The 23,399-nt window shown below is 40.4% G+C and overlaps 1 protein-coding gene across 1 annotated transcript in view; it reads left to right on the forward strand.

Annotated features, from left to right (window-relative positions):
- Positions 1 to 315: 315 nt before the first annotated feature.
- Positions 316 to 23,399, forward strand: part of LY75 (lymphocyte antigen 75) — a 62,217-nt gene continuing 39,133 nt past the window's right edge. The window contains exons 1-7 of the mRNA XM_075180782.1: positions 316 to 478; positions 12,542 to 12,913; positions 17,491 to 17,661; positions 18,208 to 18,372; positions 20,797 to 20,907; positions 21,860 to 22,003; positions 22,157 to 22,342. Coding sequence (XP_075036883.1) covers positions 400 to 478; positions 12,542 to 12,913; positions 17,491 to 17,661; positions 18,208 to 18,372; positions 20,797 to 20,907; positions 21,860 to 22,003; positions 22,157 to 22,342 — 1,228 coding nt within the window. The 5' untranslated portion in view covers positions 316 to 399. The remainder of the gene's footprint in view (positions 479 to 12,541; positions 12,914 to 17,490; positions 17,662 to 18,207; positions 18,373 to 20,796; positions 20,908 to 21,859; positions 22,004 to 22,156; positions 22,343 to 23,399) is intronic.

Genomic DNA, 23,399 nt, shown 5'->3' on the forward strand with positions numbered 1-23,399 from the left:
AAATACAGTAAATTATTATTTTGTAAAGAAAAAAACGAAACATGATTATATAGTAGCAAAACGTCTGGCAAACCAATCTCCTTAAATAAAAATGCGATATATTAACATTATTCCTGCTATGTTATATAATCATTGTTGTGATAATTACAGGTATTGTTTACATAACCCATCAACATATGAAATCAATGCCAGAGCCCAGCCAATTCCACAAGGACCTTTCTCAGACCGTCTACATAGCAACAGATGATGAGGTTTTTATTAACCAATCAAAAATGCAATGCCTCTGCCTGTACGTCAGGCTTAAAGTAATAGGAGTGGGTGGAGTCTGGAACACGGAGCAGTATTTGCAAAGTGCAGAGGGTGTTGTTTGTTGTTCTGCTGCTGGCGGATGGGATTATAATGGGAGCCAGCTGGTACTTGCAGCTGTGTCTGGTGGTGACATGGTGGGCAGCTCTGTGCTCCTCAGCATCTTCCATAGGTAATGTAACATTGCATCTGTCAGAGTCTTTCTTGGAACTTGAGCGGTGGTTTCATTTTCTGTTTATGGTGTGTAGTCCTTGTGCAGTGTCTGTGTCTTTTGTTGTAGTGGGAGCTGTCACAGATGTGTGCTCTGTGTACACCTTTGTTGTATATCTGTATTTTATACTTCCCTTATATGTGCACGTACTTCATAAGACTCCTGATTTCCGAGCAGTAAAGCTGCGCATCCCGGTTTTACTTTCGATATTGGCATGAGAGGGGTTTCTTTCAACTTTGTGCTAGGCGATGCCACGGACCCCTGGCATGGGAAGGGTTGGAAAGTTGGCAGAGTGCTAGCTGCTAGGTCATGCTGTGTGTGTGTGTGTGTGTATTCTCTTTCACTGTACTGCATAGGTCTTAGAATATAATTATGACTAGGATCATCACACCCACCCTGCTTTTCTGGGTGAGGAAAACTTGTTCAGACTTGTAAGCAGAGTAGTGGATATATGGATGAGATTGTCAGCAGAAATGTCAGGGAGATTTAAAATGATATATCTTGTGTAATCAGGGGAGAGATGGCACATTTTAGTCCAGGGGGCAAGAATCGACTTGACAGCGTATTAGGAACATTTTAAAGGAAAATAAAAATGCAGGTGGCCCAGTGACCCAGCCCTAGGTAGCCTACTATGGGACCGGCCCGGGGGTCATGCCCCACAGCCCAGCCTGCACCTGGGTGTAATGCACTTTGATGTCTGTTTTATTAATACTGTACAGTATCAATCAGTGTTCATGGCTGCAAATCTCAACCATGTATAATGAAATACCATTGCTATTTAATATACCCGGGCTGCTCTGGGGACCCCGGTGTTAACCCCATTCCGGCAGCGAGAAAGTGCTATGTGCATAGAGCTTCCCCGGGAGGGAGCGACCCAGCGTAGACTGAGATGGCGCTACATTACTTAATTAACACATACATGCCAATTCCGGGAGACTGCAGAATTTTGGGTAGGTCTCCTGGAATTCCGCTTCTGCCCACTTCACTAAATTAGAGCCGGAATGTACGGGCGGACGGGACGGGGCTTCATGATTTGCGTAATTTTGGCCTCGCCCCCAGTGATATAATGCTTGGTTGGGGTTTTTTACCACTGTAAACAGACCCAAAACAGGCATTATGTCACCGGGGGCAAAATGACGCGATTTGTGAATTCCCCACCCCCCTCAGCCCATACACACCTCGTGCCCTCCAGGATCTCCCGGACGCGGTCAACATAAGGTTGGCAAGTATGAATTAACAGATGCTGCTGTTCCCAGGGGGCTATGGGGACCAGGGCCGTAACTAGGGATGAGCGAGAGGGGCGATCCACCAGGGCGCAATACTGAAGAGGGACACAGTTTATCAATATTTTATGTTAAGTTGGTTCAAATTGAAGGTCAGGAGGGTAGCAGTTTTCCTTTTTGCCCCGGGCGCTAAAATTTGAAGTTACGGCTCTGACATTGGTAAGCTCCAATAATTAGGTTAATGCCAGAGAAATCTATGATTTCTCCAACGTTAATCCCTTAATAAATAACATTAAGTATTGGAAGAGCGGATATGTTCGTATTTTGGCTCTTCACTTGCTCCTTCATCTGCCTGCTGACTATGGACAAAGCTGAAGTTTAATTATTAGCAACATGTTACGTGATCATATCCATGCAGTACCCTTAGGGAGTTTAATAAGGTCACTGAGGCATGCAGGATTTAGTGCCTCATGCCTCAGTATAGTTTTCTAGTGAATTGCTAAGCTGCATTCCCATGATTTTTGGTACAGCCCCCACAATAGCAGCCTCTTATGTGTATGTGTGCCAGTGCAATTTAATGTCTGAAGATTTCATAAAAATTAAAAGCATGTGTTTAGGTGGAGAAATAAATTACTTATTAAATTCCTTGTAAAGGAAATTGTGTTCTGTAACGTTCTATACGCAGATGTAAAACCACTTGAAGTATTTGAAGCAGTTCTTGGTGCAATCATTAAAGTGTTCTGTTTGTCTAATACATGACAATTTTATATTATTTGTTTGAACTAAAAGATTACAAAACGGTGATAAACTATGTGAAAATCCAGATGGTTACACAACCTGAAAATGTCCTTGTTTCGGTAACTTCTTTGGAGGAACAGGTGTAGCACAGAGGGGGGGGGGGGGACGGGGGGACGGGTATAAAAACCAGCATGTGCATCTATTTCATAAACCTAAACCCTATGGAGGTTTCATATACCCGTCACCCAGGGGCTGACTGGCAAGTTTTAGCCCTGGGGCAAGTCTCGGCTCAACAGCCTATTAGGAATATGTTAAAGGCAAAAAAAAAGCATGTAGCTCAGTGACTCAGCACAAGGCAGCCCACGATGGGACTGGGGGATTTCCCCCAGCTCAGCCAGCCCCTGCCATCACTCCAATGAAGTGTACCCCATTCCTGCCTTAGAAAAGCTTTCTGTGCCTTGCAACTGGCACCGAATTATTTGTGTATTTGTTTTGCACCACAAAATGTTGTAGCCGTGTCAATCATCCCCACCACACGACTATGTTTTTATAATTATTTTTGGTTGGCTGAACTAAGTGACAGGCCAAATTGGCCACCCATGTGACATATCACATGATAGTCAGATGGGTGACTATCATGTGTTATGCGGTCATCAGCAGCCTATTGGCTGCACACAGACATATTGACCAATCACATGAGATTGCTGATCACAGTGGCCTATATATGGAGTGATTTAGTCTGAAAACAACCATACTGGCCATACAAGTCTTGATATGACCAGGCCAATATATAGCATATTAGCATTGGGTGGCACATGAATAGAATGACCAAGTTCAGAGGCAGCAGGGAAATGTGTTTTGAAGTGTGCAATGGCAATGGGGGGTGTACAAAACATGTTTACATGGTTTTCCAAACGTGGGCTTTGTTTTACATAGCCAGTGAGGTATAGGAAAAGTTGCAAGTTCACAAAACGTAATGTGACGCTTTTTAATGAAACTCCCACATAACCAACGATCTGAACCTTATAACGATCATACTAGCTCTCGGGAATGAGGCGTAGCATATGGGAGTCCAATAAAATGAAGTATATTCATTACTTATCCAGTAAACATAGAGCAATGTGTGGGCCTTTTGCCAAAGTGAAAGATGGTTGTATTTTGCCCTCCCAATCCGAGTCCAGGGAGTTTCCTATTTTAGGTTGGCCAGATGTGGAAAATCCCACATCCAACACAGTGTCTCGGAGGGGAAAGCTTAGAACTTATTATAAACTGCATCAATAGTATAGAGATTTGGATAATGTCACTATCCCACTACTGTGTCACTTAAGACAGCGAGTACTGGATTGTGTCACCTCCAGTCTGAGTGGCTGAGTTGTGATATTAACTCTGCTGAGATAAAATGTAATGGTGCAATGTTGATATTGAATGCCGTACCTTCTAGCCCTCGCACATTGATTTAAGATCAGTTTAGTGTGAAACAGCTGCGTGTATAGGCAACTTTACAGTCTCACCCTTTCTTTCCTATCTAATCTTATTGCTGCTGTGTATACTGTACATTATACAGTATCTGAAAACCACTGTTTGTCTGTCGGACACATGGCTGGTTATACTTAGACAGAATGTTGTTTTGGTGCTTGCATTCCAGCATATATTTTACATTGTTCTGCAGCCAAACAGTTAAGCAAAGAATTTATGGTTTGACACATTTGAACTCGCCGCAGACAGTGTAATATTGTGCTCTTGTGATCTTGAAAGTTAATTTAGATATTATAAACATTTCACAGAAGGTCTCATTTACTAACATTGCATTTAGGTGCAAAAACTTGCATTTAAAAAGTACAGACACTTTAAAATTAAAAAATTAAAAATATATACATATCAAAGTGAGCTGAATGATATACATGAAATAACTGACATGTGTACACTTTAATATGTCCTCCATGTTCTATTTTGCTCCTCTTGTCATGTTAGGAGGGGGGGGGGCTTTACTTCCTAAATAAGCAGCCAGTGACTGACAGCTTGGAAGACTTGCTGTGCACAATTGCACTGTGTTGAATGGTGGATTCATATATAAGGGTGGAGTCGGCGATGTCACATTAACTAATATGACTGCATTCTCAGATTTTTGACTTGTACGAGACCCCACTGGAAGACTTTGCTAAAGATGTTGGAGGAGCTATAGCTGTCTGTAATGGAGTGAGGCGGTAATACTTCTTTTTATACAGCCATGAAAAGTCCATTTAACACATAGTTCATTTATAGAAATTTTCATGATTTTGGTGTAGCAGACTTTTAACTGTAGCAACCAATCAGACACTCTCTGTCATCGTCTAACTTGCAGTAGAAACATGAAAGGTAGATTGGTTGTTGTAGTCCGCTACAAATTGCAGTGTTGGTAAATGAGAATTACAAATTCATCTATATTATAAACGGTCGGGTGGGAAATATGAAGCGGGACAGTCACATAAAACTGGGACTGCCCCACCAGAATCAGGACAGTTGGCTACCATTGCCCGTGGCAGTGTGGAATGGAACCCCCCCCCCCTCTAGATATCCTGTGTGTTGCCCCTGAACCTCACTGAAGAGTGTATAAGTCTAGTAAGAGAGAATTTTATCCTGACGCAGGAAATGACATATTATATTAAATCCCTGTTTAATCTTCTCAACATCAATATTTACACAGAGACAAATAGCCAAATCCATTTGTAAATATGTAGGTATATCTGTCATCAATATGTATAAGTCTGATAACTAGTTTATTTTATATTGATTAAAGGTCTTTGGGGAGGGGGCTACAGGTGACAAACATTTGTAATTGTCTGTTATAAAGTCATCATCACCATTTATTTAGATTCCCTAACAAACACACTTTTTTTTTTTTAATTGAAAGCCTAAAATCGTGCTTTCACCCTAGTGCTCAAAAAAATGCAACTGCACATGGGTGCACTGGCGGTGTTTTGTGACCACCACAAACACTACCCCACCCCTTTCTAAACAAATCTCTAATACATATTAGCATTGTCTAGGCACAACCTTAGTAGTGTAATAAGATTCTACATACTTCTCAATATTTGGGCAGATGGTATTTTGACAGTGGGTGTGGCCAAACCCGGGGGCATGTTTGATTCTTTTGAAGCGCTATGCTGTCCTGTTCTCTCCTCCCCTCCAAATGCCTTCATTGCACCAGTTCACCAACAGAGCAGTGCTGAACAGACAATACTTCCCAACTTTTCCACTGATACAAGGTATATTGTTATTCAAGTTCCATTACTGGGATGGTGTGTGTGGCCTCACACCTGACAGCCCACCCCGCTCACTGCGTGTTTCCGTTACTATATAGTTCCAAATATCTATCGTGCCTGGTGGGGGCCCTAGACTCAATGACCTTATTGTTAATGGTAATGGAAAGGAGGGATTATTCTGTGAATAAGTGCACAAAGGTAATAATGTCTTGGCTCAGAGGCATTTGGCCACCTGACTGCTTTGTAGGCATTGGCCTCAGTGGTGGATCCAGAGGGGGGCGATCAGGGAAAATGCCGCAGCACTTTACATACCTTTAAATTGTGGCCGAAAGCACCGGTCAATTTGAAGGAGGGGGTGGGGCCCACCAGAGTGTGGGAGCCCAGATGAGATTTAACTGTCTCACCCAGTGACCCCACTGGATTGGGAATATATTACTCATCTGTCCACCTTCCTATGTCCAGAGGGAACATGCATGTGTTGCCTGTTCAACAAAACCTATTCTATAGCACGAACATTTCTCCCTCATTATATGTTGCTGAATAACAAAATCTAAGTTTACTAAGGCAATTCCTACAACCAAACATTGAGAATTAAGCATGCATGTCTATTATAAATCATCATCACCATTTATTTATATAGCGTCACTAATTCCGCAGCGCTGTACAGAGAACTCGCTCACATCAGTCCCTGCCCCATTGGGGCTTACAGTCTTAATCCCCTAACATACACACACACACACACACACACACACACACACACACACACACACACACACACACACACATACACATACACATACACATACACATACACATATAGTCAGACTAGGGTCAATTTGTTAGCAGCCAACTAATCTGCCAGTATGTTTTTGGAATGTTGGAGGGAACCGGAGGAAACTCACGCAAACACGGGGAGAACATACAAACTCCTCCCAGATAAGGCCATGGTTGGGAATTGAACTCATGACCCCAGTGCTGTAAAGCAGAAGTGCTAACCAATTAGCCACCATGCCACTTAGCCACTGTGCTAACCACTTAGCCACTATTATAAAATGTACGACTCCATAATACAATTAATAGTGTTATGTTATATTAATATTATTAATAGCACACCCACAAAAAGTTTATATGCAAAGTATTATATTGTATAGTGTAAGCACAGCATTACACAAGGCATTATGCATATACTTTATGGACAGAAATAATTGGATGCTTGACCATTACACCAACAGGGACTGTAATTGCATTGTGTTCAAATACATATACCGTATTTCCCCATGTATAAGACCACCTTGTCCCCAAAAATTTTGGGTCTAAAACCTGGGTGCGTCTTAAACATGGGTAGCAGGGATGCAGGAGGAAGGGGGGCAACGTTACAGGGGCAGCTGGGGGGGGGGGGGATGGAGGGGGAGGGGGGCAGCGTTACAGGGGCAGCGGGTGGATCGAGGGGGAGTGGGGCACCGTTACAGTGGCAGCGGGGGGAGATCCAGCAGGCGGGGGACAGGCAGAGTGGCAGCGGGGATCCAGCAGGCGGGGGACAGGCAGAGTGGCAGCGGGGATCCAGGAGGAGAGGGACAGGCAGAGTGGCAGCGGGGATCCAGGAGGAGGGGCACAGTGGCAGCGGGGGGGGGGGGGGGGGGCGATTGCAGGGAGAGTGTGCTGCCTGGCTGCTCTGATCACAATCAGAGCAGTCGGCCATTACACTCCCCCTGCCTTTTTTGACAGCTACTGTAATATTTTTTTTTTTCATCAAATTTCGGGGCCAAAATTAAGGTGCATCTTATACATGGGAGCTCCTTATACGTGGGGAAATACGGTACTTTAATATGGAGTTTGTCCCCTTTTACAGCGATAACAGCTTCCACTCTTCTTGGAAGGCTTTCCACAAGATGTTGGAGTGTTTCTGTGGGAATTTGTGCCCATTCATTCTGTAGAGCATTTATGAGGTCAGGCACAAATTCCCACAGAAACACTCCAACATCTCCGTTCCAGTTCATCCCAAAGGTGTTCGATGGGGTTGAGGTCAGGGCTCTGTGCGGACCAATTAAGTTCTTCCACACCAAACTCATCAAACCATGTCTTTGTAGTCCTTGCTTTGTGCACTGGAGCACAGTCATGTTGGGATAGAAAAGGGCCTTCCCCAAACTTACCTGGTTCCACGCTGCTGCAGTCCGTCCAGCGCTCTCTCTCTACTTCCTCTTTGGCGCTTACTGGTTCTGCGCATGCGCAGAACGGTCAGACTCTGTTCTGTTCTCTTACTGCCCTCTATTGGCTGCCTAATTGGAACTACACTATTTAATACCTTTTTGACCTAAGCTCTGTGCTGGTTCTTTCAGTCAGTCTCTGACTCCTGCATTGGATACAGCTCCTGTGTTTTCGAGTACTCCCTACTCTACGTTGCCACGTTCCTACGCCTCCAGACCCCTACGCTGCAGACTATTCCTCCTAACCACTTCTAAGTGGCTACATTGCAGTCTACCTCTCCTATTACCTACGCAGCATTATTACCACTACCACTTCCGAGGGACAACGTACCTAGTAACCTCTTCCAGTGAAGAAGCGACAGACCATTCTGAATATCTTCTCCTAGGGACATTTCCCGCTTAACCATTCTCCGGTTGTCCGTAGCAACGGTCAGTTCTCCAGAGGCTCTACCTCATTTGTACCTCCCGTGAGCTCTCTCTACGCTCTTTCTCTCGTGGTTCACTGGGAACTTCCCTAGGGAGCTGCGACCTGCAAGTGGAAGCCGCAAAGTCCATATTCCCTTGCGGGAATCACTGGGGAACACCTTTCGCTTGTTAGACTCCGCGCCCCTAGCTGAAGTTACGCCAATCCCTGTTGAACTACCAGGATCCAATTGCTCCATTGGTATCGTGACAGAATGTCCTGCTCACAAGTTTATAATCTATAAGAAAACAGGAGTTTGACATACAAGGTTACATATTGATCCAGCCAGAATTCAATGTGGAAAAAGTCTGGGCTTATATGACTCACACAGCATTGTTGGTTTGGGATCACAGGGTTGTTTGAGTACAGAAGAAGAGTAAGTTTCAGTGAATTTTATAGAGGGGAACGGGGCAATCGGAAGAGAAATATATATAATAGCCTAGGGAAGGTATGAGAGTAATTTTATTAGCCTACCTGAAGAGAGGGGTTTTTAGGAAATGTTTGTAAGCTTAGGGAATGTTTTGTTGTATGAGCGAGGGAATTCCTGTGAATGAGTGCGGTCTGGGGGAAAAAAATGCAGCCTACATTGCTATGACAAGTGATGTCCTTGGCAATTGTGAAGCTTTTATTACCTAAACTGTGAAATGTTGGAATGCCAGTAGGGGAGATCTCTTGAGAAAGGGCCTATACTCAGAATTCTAGTGTGTATCTGCTGGGGTCGTTCCTTCTTATTGTACCTCCCTGTCATTTAGTTACTAGGTGTTCACCACAGAGCAGACAGCTACTCACATTTGTAAAATTATAAAAACCTAAACCTTGTCTTTTGCTGAAAGCCTGCATTCGTCTTTCTATGTGTTAGTAAATAGAAGTCCTTCAAACGCTCACTTAAAACTCACCTTTTCAAGCTCGCCTATTCTATCACCTCATAACCATTCCACTCACCACCTCCTCTTCCTCGAATGCCATCTCCATCTCTCCCCAGTTGGTCCTACTGTCTCTCACCCCTCCCTCTAGAATGTAAGCTCTCACGGACAGGTTCCTCTCTACCTATTGTCCCACGTCTGTCTACTGTCGTACGTCCTCTCATGTCTTGCTGCATTCCGTGCGAGTCCCCATAGCATTACTCACCCTCATCTGTGCTACTTAAGTGTATTACCTCATCTATTTGTTACTTGCTTCTGTATCTGGCGACGGAATCTGTGGTGCCTTTATAAATAAATAAAGAAGAAAAAGAAGAACTTTTTATCTAAATCCATGTTCCAACTCTCCTTTCCTGAAGTGTGTGTAAATATTGTATCTGTCATATGAAAAAGAAAGGACACCCTCCTTCAGATCTGCTGCTCTGCAAATCGGGACAATGATAACAATCCCCTTGTCCTCAGTAGGTTGTAAAATGTGTTAAAAAATCTAATCTCATGTGACAAAAGACACAGCAGGTTTTACTTTGCCGTTATTGATTGAATAAAAACTATCATTAAGAACCATGTGTGAACAATGTAAGTACACCCCATGGTTTCAGTCTCCTTACATTGTATGAGGCATTTTGGTCCCCTCCTTCCTACAACACTGCTCTGCTCATTGATGTTTGATTGCAGTTTTTTTATGCACAGCTCTGTTAAGGTCCCATCACAGCATCTCAGTGGGGTTGAAGTAAGACGTATTTTTCTAATGCTTGAGACATGAACTTTGTGCATCACTGGACGTAGCTTTTGGACTTTGTGATTCCTTTGAACATAAAACTGTCTGATCTTTGGGTGAATTTGCTGGGACACCAACAACTGGGCAGGTTTGCAGTGGTCTTCAAGGTTCCCCATTGCTGGTGGCCCCTCTTCCTTTTTATTTTCTTCTGCTGGCAACACTCAAAAACTAGTTGCAGGTCACATGGTTAATCTCAGAACGACAAACACCGCTCGGTTTCCTCATGAAACCCGCTGGTGTCCTATAGCTTTCCTTAACCACGGGAATTGGAGGTTATATGAACGTGCATTTGGCAACTGAAGAAGCTTCTTGCGTGACTCTGCCTGTAGTACAGTTGATTGCAGTGTACTTTGGCTATGCTCCACGTGTGTCAGTGTTTTCTATATTTATAAGCCGTCACAGCACGAAACGAAATACAGTATAAAATAAATCTAGCGTCTTTCATCGTTATTTCATCTATCTTGGACCAGATCACTTCGTACGTGACGGGGCCCTATGTGGTGTAAAATGGAAACTGTCACGTCTGCCAGCAATGTCTAGTTGTATGCAGTGCTATTACACTAATGACACTAGGTAAATAAACAGGCTGGTGTTTTTGTACCATTAGCATATGGTCTCCTTTGAAACTTTTGCCATTTTGTTCCATTCTTGATATTCTTCTTCCTTGCCGTGCAATATTGACGTTATTGTATAGTTCATATGTTTTCATTAGTTGTCTATGTATCAAGCTGGATTTTGTCCAGGTAAACAGAACATTTAGTATAGAAAGGGAAGAGCTGTGTGCAGTTAGGCTTTGTCCCTAACTCCAGGGCCTGACATTTTATGAAATGCAGTAAATAGATCTACATGAACTTATAATGCCATGATTTAAAGTGAAATAAAGCAATGGAAATATCTGAGGTAAGTGGGGTTTCCCTGCAGACTTGCGATCCATAACAGGTGAGGATATTGCATTTTACATGCAGTATATGATACCAATGTGTTGCATTTTGTGTGTTTTGTTTTTTTTCTTTTTAAAGGGCAACTGCACTGCACTAGATGCATTATTTTTGATCTGCACCAATGTTCACTCGAAACCATTCTAAATGTGTAATTTCCCTCAGACTGCTTACTAATAATACATTTTGTGGAGTGTGCGGCCACAGTCAGTTTGTGAAATGATGGAAATTCCTTCTCTAAACTATGCAGCTGGTCTCCACATTGTATTTTCAGTGTAGTGCAACTTGAAACGCTTGCCTGCTTCTCTGACTAGTAGGGCTATGGGATATGTGCTACTTTTCATGGCTATGGCGGAGATACGGGGTCTGATTCATCAAGAAACCAAAGGTGAACGCAATATGCAGACGCACTGCAGGATACGCACAATGCAGATGTGCAATATAAAGTCCAATCAGAACACTTTGGGGGAAAAAAGATAAAAATAAATTGACACTTGTAAATGCTATAATCAATAATAAAAATATTTTAAAATGTTTTTTTTATCGGGTTTAATTTAGATGAAATAAATATATATATATATATATATATATATATATATATATATATATATATATTTTATATATCGGGATTTTATTAATGCCTACTGTACATAAAATGCATTTTTACAGTTGCTCTTAATTTCAAAGACATGTTGTTGTATGCATACCCTCCGTCATCACTATCAATCAGCACTTACACTTGCCTGGTAGCTGGTAGAGATGCCCAGAGCTTGAATCGGACTAATGTGCTGGTCACAACCTTGGCACACCCTTATTGTACATTGCCTACGTGCATATGCCACTTTCTCTCCCCTGTTCCACCCTTCAAAGAGTAGGCGATCTGAAGTGTCATTTTCATTCAAAGATGAATTGCATGCACTTGCGTTTACTGCCGTATAATCCGCTTTTGAGCAATCACAGAGCAATTTCACGCAAAATACGGCACGTACCGGGGCTTTCATCCGAAGATTGATCGGGCTCATAATGACTATTCAAGCACAGGTGTATGTCTTGTGCTAGACAATGGTTTTTAAGCCTTAGGCCAGTGTCATGTAGGTCACCCTACTGTCCATGGGTTAAGGGTCTTGAAGAATTACCTTTTATGTTTCAGTAATAAGATTTCTTTCAAAAGACATAACGTATAGAATTGCATATAAACAACTTGGTAAACATTTAGGATATGTTCATGAAGTGCAAAAAAACATATAAATGGAACCTATATGAGTAGTGAAGGCAGAATTGTGTAAAAATATATTTGTATAATACTATTGCCTAACATTTTGCAGTGTTGTGCTCCTTTCTAATGGGATACAATAGAAAGCACCCCATCACTAAAGGGCACAAACTGCTTAAAAACATTCATTTTAATATAACCATCATTCAGGTTGCATTTAGTTTTATCACAGTATTATTTTGTATATAAAACATGTCAGTGTGAATGTTGTGTTTTTTTTCAAATCATTTCTCTGTTCTCCTTAGAACACACATTTCAGATACTCCACGGACAGACCAGTAAGTGCCTTACGGTGAGCAGCGACCGGCTTGCAGTGGACAGCTGTTCAGGGAACATTAATAACACATTATGGAAGTGGGGCTCCAGTCATCGCCTTTTTAGCCTGGGATCTCAGAAGTGCCTTGGACTTGACCTTTCTAAACCTCAAGGTCCTTTAAAATTAGTCGATTGTGACTCAAAGCTCCAACTTTTTTGGCGCTGCAACGGAGGACACATATACGGAGCTTCCAGATATTTACTGGGTGTACAAAATGGAAGTGTGATTGCAGCCTTAGATTCCACTGACACATGGAGCTGGAACGTTACGTCTCAGAATATCTGCGACATTCCGTACCATGGTATGTGGTTTTCTTTCTTGTTTCATAGCTCTTTTTGTTATCAAATGTATACACTGTTTAGTAAGGGTTGTGTTACTGCATGCTTCCGATAATAAGCACCCATGTCAGCCTTTTGCCTGCAGGAGTTTATCAATATACACTTTCAAATATGGTCTTGACTCCACATCTGGAATAAACTAGTGCAATGTTGGCTAACCTGTGACACTCCAGGTGTTGTGAAACTACAAGTCCCAGCATACTCTTCCAGCAATAAGCTGCTATATATTGGCAAAGCATGCTGGGAAATGTAGTTTCACAACACCTGGAGTGTCATAGGTTAGCCAACATTGAAGTATGGCATACCTGCCAACAGTCCCGATGTCAGCGGCACAGTCCCCATTGTAGAACTTTTTCCCTCTGTCCCACTCGTGGACCTGTTTATCTCAGAATGTTGGGAGGTATCTTCTGTTCACAGCTGCTCTGCATTGCAAGGTAGTGGCAAATAAGGGCCCCAGCACCTGATACTGGTGCATGCTGCATTGTATGAGTGTTTCTATGGGGCAGCCTAGTGCTTCACCCCCCCCACATCCCCATTATGAAATGACCACGTCCCTGTCCAGATTTCGGGTACTCCAATGTTGGGAGGTATCTAAGGAATATGTGATCTGATAATGGGCTGGATGGTTGTGATATGTTTGGGTGTAATCTGAAAGCACCATTCCCTGTAGCAGTTTCATTAAAATACAGTCTGGTGTGTTTGCATCATATAAAAGTGACTTGAATAACAACTTCACCAGCTAGATCAGACTGACCTGCCTTTTTTTTGTTTGATACAGCATAAAACAAGCTTTCATGTCAATGATTTATTTGTTCCTTTAAACAGGTTGTGTATGTCTCCAGAATAAGGATACAATGTCACCAACTCATGTACCGATGATTGAAAGGATGGGGGTATTCCAGACTGAGGGAGCTATTTAATAAGCCACGAGGCTCCGTAGTAGCGTCGCGCTTTATGTTTCTGCGCAAATAATGGTTAAATGGCAAACTTTTAAACGCAGATCATTACCTTAACACTCGGCAGAAACATGACACATGAGGCTACTATAGAACTTCACTGCTAATTGAATCTCCACTTAAATCCCATAGATTGTAAGCTTGCGAGCAGGGCCTTCTAACCTCTCTGTCTGTTTTACCCAGTTTGTTTATTAGTTTACTGTATTTGTCCCCAATTGTAAAGCGCTGCGGAATATGTTGGCACTATATGAATAAATGATGATGATCTTGATATTCTGTAATGAGCATTATCTTAAGTGTTAGCCATAAAGTTCAGATAAGGCAATTAATGTATAAAAATAATAGTAGCAAGAACATACAAGAGAGTGGGGGAGGGGTTAGTGGGAGACAAAAACTTTAATTTCTCAATGTGAGGAAACCCACCTGGCCCATATATAAATATATATAGCAGTGGTCCCTCTATGTAAATGAATACAGCGTATTGTTAGCAAGTCGATTTATATGAATTTTCACATTTCAAGGGTTGGATTATTGGGTGTACCATCCATTTATAGGTGATACATCTGCAAGCATGGAAAGGTTTAGTATGTATACAAAAAGGGGGGCAGTGTTGGCAGTATTTTCGTTCAAATAACACTGAAGACACCTGTTAGAGGAACTCTTCATATGACTGTCAGTGAAATAGAGTGTAGGTGATCAATTGTTTTTGACCAGAAGTGTCTTCTATGGTGATGACCCCAGATGAGACGTATAAACATTTCTTTATCACTTAGATTCCCTGCTGATGCCTTTTTTGAACATTTGTACAAGATAGATATATGTTATATCTGATGATGGGTTTAGTTGTTTATCAGTGTCCTCTTGCAACAACTGCATAAGCCAATGGCGGATCCTAGTGCTAGTGCTAGGAAAGTGTATGTGCCGTGTCCTAATCTTAGATGAGCTGGGAATAGCAAGGCATATTAAATACTGCACGGTGAGAGGAGATCCATCATTTTATTAAATGCCCTTAAATGTAATACCAATGAGTATCTGCATATACTGATATATTTAGATAGTCAAACGTCAATGTTTTGTTATGTGTAAACTTTGCGTGTTTGGCTACATGCTCTGCACCATGTGGCCTAATAAAATGACATTAATCTTTAATCAGGTGTTTAAAGAATAGCTAAAAATGTAACTATGCAGAATCACCTTGAAAGGTGTGTGTGTGTGTGTGTGTGTGTGTGTGTTTTACCTAGATGTCATTGTTAGTTTTATAGTCTGTATTCTGGAATGTTTTATAACTTTCTTCTATTTTGGAGAACAGATTGCCCCTTGTTACCTAGGCAATGGGGAATTACGATGGCTATAAACTCTGCCAATAAACCTATAAGTATATCCATCAACAATAACCTGCTAAATGTCCCTTTTTGCAAAGAAAAATTAACCATTTCCAAATTAGATATCACAAGTACTGTGACCTAGGTGTATGCTGGCTTTTTAATTGATCATCTTCAGTTATGTTGTGAATATCCTCCATACCATAACACCTTAAATGTGTTCCAGAATTTCCCCAGTTTGCATTGAAATCCTTTTTCTTTTTTTCTTTTTTTAGACAGATGTCTCCATAGTCTAAAGTATGGCTAAGGTACAACCCCAAACAAAGCATTTCCTTACACCAAGATATACAGAAGGCTTTCAAAACAAAGACTTATTGTATCAGATATATACATCAGAAATAAGGCATTTCCTCTAGAAAGGTTAAACCAGAAAAACAAATTTTCTACCCTAGTCTCAGAAATAACGATTTCCTATCTCAAAATATACACAATCAAAAATAAGTGCATTGGCAATTATATAAATAAGCGCACTGCTCTATTTTCTTTAAATAAATTTTATACCAGAAGTTATTTATCAGTGATTCAGTCACACTGATGATCTATATAGGCTGAATTACTTTTTATTGAGTTATATGCCATGTATATTGTGTGTTCCACAATTCAGGTGGCCTAGTTAGCATTCTGTATAACGTTCAATAGCAGTGAAACTGTTCAAATATGGAAGGAATTGCTGGTTTCATATAACAGAAATCAAAAGGACGGACCAACTTTAAATTGCTATGTAAACCTTTATCATAGTCCCACATGCCTTGCTGTCACTCTTTCAGGAGAAGAAATAGACAGCAGAAAGGAATGTCATTGTGTTATCAGTTCAATACATGGATGTGATCTATAAGCCCCAGGGTCACTACACTGTTTTCCCATTGTGCACCCCAGTTAACCTTGCGGTCTTGTTTGACAAGTGGGGAAGCTGATTTCTAAAGGTATTTTTATTATTATCCTTTATAAAGCACCAACATTTTTCAGCAATGTACAATGATAGTGGTCACAATGCAAATAAATAACATACGAAATGGAGAAGCTTTTTTGGTCAGGAGCATCTTTTCCTACTAGGAGGTCTGATGATCTATTGGCAACCATGACTGTCCTTCACCATTACTAAACTGGGATATACTTGAAATCCGTCTCGGACGAAGTTAACAAGTTTAACTGTCAACATTCCAAGAAAACAGAAATTGCCCTTATTGTTTCCAACTGTGCCCCCATTGGATGAAACCACTCTTCCAAACTGATCAGCTTTGGCTTTTGTGGCCACAGAAAATTGGAACAGTGCAGCAACAATTGGGATCATTGGGGTAGGGGGGTATGCATGAAAGTTTTGGTACTCAAAAGGGGAAATTTCATGAAAGATATAGAGAAAACTCTGAAAGAAAAAGTGTAGGACAAATGTGGTCTAAATGTAGACCTTTAATTTGTCTTTCTATGATTCTTATGAATATCACCTACACAGATATCCCTGAGCTAAACCCATCTTAAAAATTGTCTATAAATTTTCATACCAATTATTAAAGGAGCAATCCTGAAGACAGTTCTGAGCCATACTTTCATATATACCCAATTAAAATTTCCCGTGGCATTATTTCTTTATTATTTGTATGAGCAGAGATATATGTCTAACCTTCTATGAGCATTATTATAATCTGGGTTCTGCTCTTGAGCGCTTACATTCTAAATGTAGAAAGGCCCCATGAAAGACATTTGGGCACCTGTATGTTTTGTCCAGTAAGGGCCTGCAGGACTCTGGGGTATAAGACCCTTTTGGTTCTGAGACCAGGGGCAACAGCTTTGGTGGCTGGGAGAGCGATGTTTTCAGGAATACCGGCCGTGTTGGGTTGCCATCTCCGATCCCTGACTTGGGGGCTGGAGAGCCGCAGTGTGAAAGGCCCTTCCATTAGCACCAGACAAGTTTTGATGAACCTGGAATGTGCAAAAATTGTGAACTTACATCAAAGCAATGAGTAACGACTTTTTTGCCGCACAACTGAAATGTCATCTTAAATCCTAATCAAATGCTGTATATTCTTAGTATATATTTTAACACCTTGCTTTTCAGTAGGATATATTGTGTGTAGCTACTTTCAACAGAGTAGGTTTGAGCGACCAAGGTGAAAACGCAGAAACCCCCCAAGAAGCTGAAATTTGTGATTCTTTAGTTTCCCTTTATAAGAAACGTGGTTTCACTTTCTGTTTCTCTGCTTTCAGTTGTTTATACAACGGGTGGAAATTCTTATGGAAAACCCTGTGAATTCCCCTTTCTTAATAATGGAACCTGGTATCACGATTGTATCTATGATGTCAGTGAGGATCGGGAATGGTGCTCAACCTCCGAAAAGTACGATGCTGATGGGAACTGGGGAAACTGCTTGAAACCAAGTGAGCCATATTTCTTCTTTTTTGTAATTTCCTCATGACTGTCCTAATTTCTACGGATTGTCTCTGTAGTCCAATGTGTCAAGTAGGAGGTTGGCTTTTCAAGTTTTATGTTTATTTGTTTTTGGTTGTTTGTTTTTGTATTTGACTTTGTAATAAAGACCAATTGATAAACTGGTCTACATTATATTGCACACTTTTATTTTTATTTGCACTTTCTTAATTCCCAAATAAATGCATGTTACCTGTGTCTATTAAATACGTTATTTAATGATGTTTGTGTACATACAATTGCATTTTCCACACTCTCAAGACATATCTCGCATATTGTATGGATTCATATGGGGCTGGACATCCCTCCATAGCCAAATACCTCTGAGGGCTAAAAATGTACAATTGGGCCTAATGTTTGGTAATTCAGTTTAGAACGTACAATTATCAGCTGTGCGCTTTATGCTTATTTTAGGGGTATATTTGCAGGTATTGCATAAGTTTATTTGAAATCCACGAACAGTTGGTGCATATTGACGTCATCTATTCCTCTTGTAGTGAGCAGTTGTAATCACACCTGGACTCAAAATTCCGAACTCCAGCAATGCTACCAGTTTAATGCAAAATCTAGTCTGAAGTGGAAAGAAGCTTACATGTCGTGTCGAAGCCAGGGTGCAGATTTATTGAGCATATCCAGTCCAGAGGAGTTGAAATATATTACTGGTTAGTATCCTCTACATTTTTTGTGTGTGTGTGATCTCTCGAAATCAAATATATACAGTACATCTCCCTGCTGAACCACATAGCCCCAATGTGCCATCATGTAGCACCCTTTGCCACCAACTGTGGTAGCAATAATGCCCTCACTCTTTCCCCTCCACTATAGCAAATTTCATGTGTGAAAAGTGGGTGTTTAAAGGGCTAATCAAGACAAAAGCACCTGGTTTGTCTGAAAAAGATTAAAATACCCTAACATTATCTTGCATTCACTATTAAACTCAAAGTTTTGCCACCACTAAGATTTAGTTCAAGAGCTGCACACTTATGAAATCTTCAGTTACTCTCTGATTCATATAAAAGTAGAATCACAAACGAATTTAATCTGAGTTACTGTAAACCAAACAATTCCCTGAATAAATATAGCATTGTAAAAAGATCTAACCCTATTTGGCATTTGAACTATTTAAGAACACAGAACACTACTAAAAGTTTAATATGACAGTCACAATTCTTATTGGATAAAAAGTGTGATACCAAATTGTCATACATAATTGTCACTAAAACAGATATTATTTCCACACATATGCATGGGAAACATGATTATGTTATATGGATTCCTTGGGAAGTTGCATTTTCTCTGTAGCTTCCTTATGTGGCTGGTATAGATAGATCATCCATTTCATGTGATTACCTTCACTGATTACAAACTTGTACAGGGGTCTGCCCAAACATACATCCAAATACTGTGAAAAGTAGTGTTTGGATGTATTTTCAGTATAGAAACCAGCACTCAGGTGGTACTTTTTAACCAAATAAAATTTCCCAATATTTTAACATTTGTGGGCTGTGCCTGTAAAATGGCTGTGATGTGATATTTTAGTAAACAATCCAAGTTAGGTGACAAAAGAGGCGTTTGAATCATACATCAATATATGATAACCTTCATTTGCTTACACATAGTCATTTTCTGCAGACAATGTTATCAAAACCAACTTCTATTTTTTTGAATAATCATGATCACATTAATATATTATTTTCCTAATTATCCTGATGGTTATAAACATGATGTGGGTTGATATAACCAATGTAGAATGCAACATTACATGTAGACTACAACTGCCTAAACCATTTGGTTTCAATAGGTAAATGTTACTCAGTTTATGTTCACCCAGGACATTAGTATATATAGAATGAAAAACTTGAATAACTGCATGAGTTTGGGTGCTATATGTTTGGAATTAGCTGCTAAAAGTCTCATTCAAATAAGAGACTAGACAACAGCAAGTCAGACTAACAGAATGCAGCACGGGCAAACTTCTCTAAATATGGTGGAGGTACCTGTGTTCCTCTAATGTTCAGACAAAGAGCGTGTGAGGCCAGAGGTCAACCCCATTTGTGGCTGACTCAGGTTCTGTTTCAAACAGCACCTCAGCAAGTTTTGATTTACCACTGTCTAATTGCCTCTCTGTATGTGCCCTAAAAGTAATATTGGATTTTAATAGCTTTGTAGGTGTACATTAAATTATACAACAGAGGACTATTTTTTTTTTTTTATAAATATACATTTATTTATTATTGACAGAGACTTTGCCTTTTGATTCAACCAACTTATTACTAATTGCAAGCGTAAATTATGTGTTCAAGTTTTTTTTAAAAAATGCACTTTTCCCCAGTTAAATAAATACCTGAATAAGTGGTTACATTTATTGAAATATACTTAAGACAAATACCATAGCGAGGATGTGTATTGCAGCTCTGCTTGTTAAAGTTGACAAGTGCTATTAGTGGCTTTAATTTACTAATACATCATCTAGATATCTGCAGTTTACAGCACCGTAGAAACAAATTGCATAAATTTTGACACTTTTTTTATTTATTTTCCTGACGTAATCACTGCTATAAATCAGCTATTACTGACAACAAAAAGGTATATACTATAATCTGTGTATTAATGCCTGTGCACTGTATGTTATCCAAGTGTATTCTGTTTTATCTTTTTTCATTGTTTTTATATGTCTATATTGCCACCTTATCTTTAGGCTGTGTATATCTGTGAACCTGTATTTATGTGCCTAGGAGGATAGATTGTAAGCTTGCGAGCAGGGCCTTCTCACCTCTTTGTCTGTTTTACCCAGCTTGTTTATTAGTTTATTATGTTTGTCCCCAATTGTAAAGCGCTACGGAATATGTTGGCGCTATATAAATAAATGATGATGATGTTAAGACTTCATCGTTCTCCAGTAATGTTTTATGCACTTAACTGGTGATTCATGTCCTGTAGGTCTTGACAACAAATTCTGTGCTGGGTACTTTTAAATGACTCCTATATTTATTTATTAAAGGGACAAACAATGATTTAAAAGTCACGCTTGTCAAAAAAATTCAAAACATTCTAAATCAAAAATAAAATTTGTGTTTTGTTTTCAGAGAATGAGGAGCTTCCTGAATCTATATGGATTGGTCTTAATCGCTTGGAAACTGGTGGTGGCTGGCAGTGGTCTGATGATAGCCCATTGAATTTTGTCAACTGGGATCAAGGTAGGTAAACCGGTCTTTTTGAAGGCACTCGAACCATGCAACTATCAAATATTATATTAGGTCATATGTTCCTGATTACCATGGGGTATAGAGGGCGCTGTGCTAGTAACGAGACGCTATCTAATCAAAACAACTTGTCTGTTTACCGTTCATCGTGAATCCCATCTTTCTCTATAATTTACTTAACCTTCATGTGTTACCAAATTGACAGTTGTTTAGTAATCGGGTCAAACTCTTAGATCTGCCTGTGTGTTGGCGACTTTACTGACGGGAAGTCTGGAATGCATTTATAAAATGCTTCCCTATAAGTTGCAACATATCCTAAAATCTCTTTAAATTTGATTAAGCAGCTGAATGTTTCCCCTACATACATACCTGCTGTTGTAGTCGGGAATACTGAATCCTGATGTGCACGGAAGAAACATGAATTCCCAAAAATCACAGCCTTACCGTGAATCTTTATATACAATTGTAATGGGGTTTTTTTGTTTTTGTTTTTTATAAAGTCCATTATGGCTACATCAAGGTGGACTTCTTGGAGGGTATTTTATAGCGCTCTAGATACGCTCTTGAAATGCCTCCATGTTCACTCAAATGGGAAATATTAAATTCTTGAATATACTCACGCCAAGGTCCCCCCCTCGTGCAGTCAAAAAATTGGCAAGAAAATAGAACATCCGTCTGACCCTTTAATTATTTCATCATCTTAATGTCTCAGCACAACCTTTTGTATTTAGTTTTATGATTTCTCTGAAATTTGTTCCATCTTAAACATTGACTTAAAGGTAGATGTGTCCTTTCATAATAAGCAAATTATTTATGCTGTATCTTTCTATATCTGGGATCACTTGACAACCTGGAACTAATTGTTAGACTACTGCATTCATCTTGTACCATTAGATTGACATAAGGATAATGTATGGTCACTTGAATGTCCTTTCCCCTGTTCTAGGCATCCCTGCCTTTACAGTTTTGGATGGTTCCAGTTGTGGGACATTAAATGTGGACTCTGGACAGTGGAAAGCCTTAACTTGTGACGCCTCATTGCCATATATCTGCAAGAAGAGAGTAAATGACACGAAGCCTGACGCTCCTGGTAAGTGATGTTGATAGAACTATTTCTTCTGGAAATCTTATCGAAGTTCTAATTATGTTATTTTCATCATATCAAAATCTGAATTGCTTTCACATAAAACAATCTTATTTGATTTCTTATATTTGTATTGTCTTTATATTCTTTCTTCTGCAGATTTTTGGCATTACTCTGAAACAGAGTGCGCAGGAAACTGGACTGCCTATAATGGGTTTTGCTATGTACTGCAGCAGCCAAACACATGGGAGGATGCCGAAGTTTCGTGCAGTAAGGACAATGGAAGTCTGATCAGCCTGCATTCTCTGGCGGATATTGAGCTTGTGGTTACAAACTTTCAAAGCGGTATGTAAGGTGTTTATTAATCACATTGAACAATTTGCTGCAATGTAAAGTGCCTGTCCTAATCTTTAGCCTACCTTCAAATCAAGTTCACAACTGCATTAGTAGATGAAGCAAAAAAATAAAAGTGGGGAAAAAAAACAACAACAATGTAAAAATTGATTGCGTAAATCGCACTGTAAACATAAAGTGTTGCTCATGCTCTGGTCGGTGGCTGAAACTTTCTCATGATGGATTCTATATTTTCCTAGAAAAATTTAAATGACATGAATTTCACAGTAATTACATTTACTCCTCCCTCATTTGTTATGGTACCTCCATACAATGAATTTGTATTTATACTATGGTTAGCGTTCTACTTGTAGATCTGTGGAAGAGCCACAGAGGCACAAGACTGGGCAAGCAGGCTGCCTGCCGTCTTCCCAGTGACTGCCAATGTTTTGAATAAATGATCAATTTAAATTACTGGCAGAATAAATGTTTCATTCACATGGTCTGTGGAGGTTGTGGTATTGGCCATGGATCTCTTTGGTGATGAAAGTTGCAGGGGAGAAGGTCACAACAGACGTGGCCTAGGGGAGTCATTTATCCAGGGACTGGCTACAACTGATGGCTGGAAGCTGAGTTTTGTATCTTGACCTGTGTTGATGCTAGCTGTATGAAACTCCTTTACATTTAGTAATGTAATGACGGTGGGTGCAGTCCTGTGTCTGAAGTACACACTGTGGGTTAATGTAAGCATCTGTGGGGCAGCACAGTGGCCTCGTGGTTAGCACTTCTGTCTCACAGCACTGGGGTCATGAGTTCGATTCCCGACCATGGCCTTATCTGTGTGGAGTTTGGATGTTCTCCCTGTGTTTGCGTGGGTTTCCTCCGGGTGCTCCGGTTTCCTCCCACACTCCAAAAACATACTGGTAGGTTAATTGGCAGCTATCAAAATTGACCCTAGTCTCTCCCTCTCTGTCTGTCTGTGTGTGAGTGTGTGTCTATAATAGGAGATTTAGACTGTAAGCTCCAATGAGGCAGGGACTGATGTGAGTGAGTTCTCTGTACAGCGCTG

Source organism: Mixophyes fleayi, chromosome 7 (assembly GCF_038048845.1).
Source record: "Mixophyes fleayi isolate aMixFle1 chromosome 7, aMixFle1.hap1, whole genome shotgun sequence".
Classification (NCBI taxonomy): Eukaryota; Metazoa; Chordata; class Amphibia; order Anura; family Limnodynastidae; genus Mixophyes; species Mixophyes fleayi.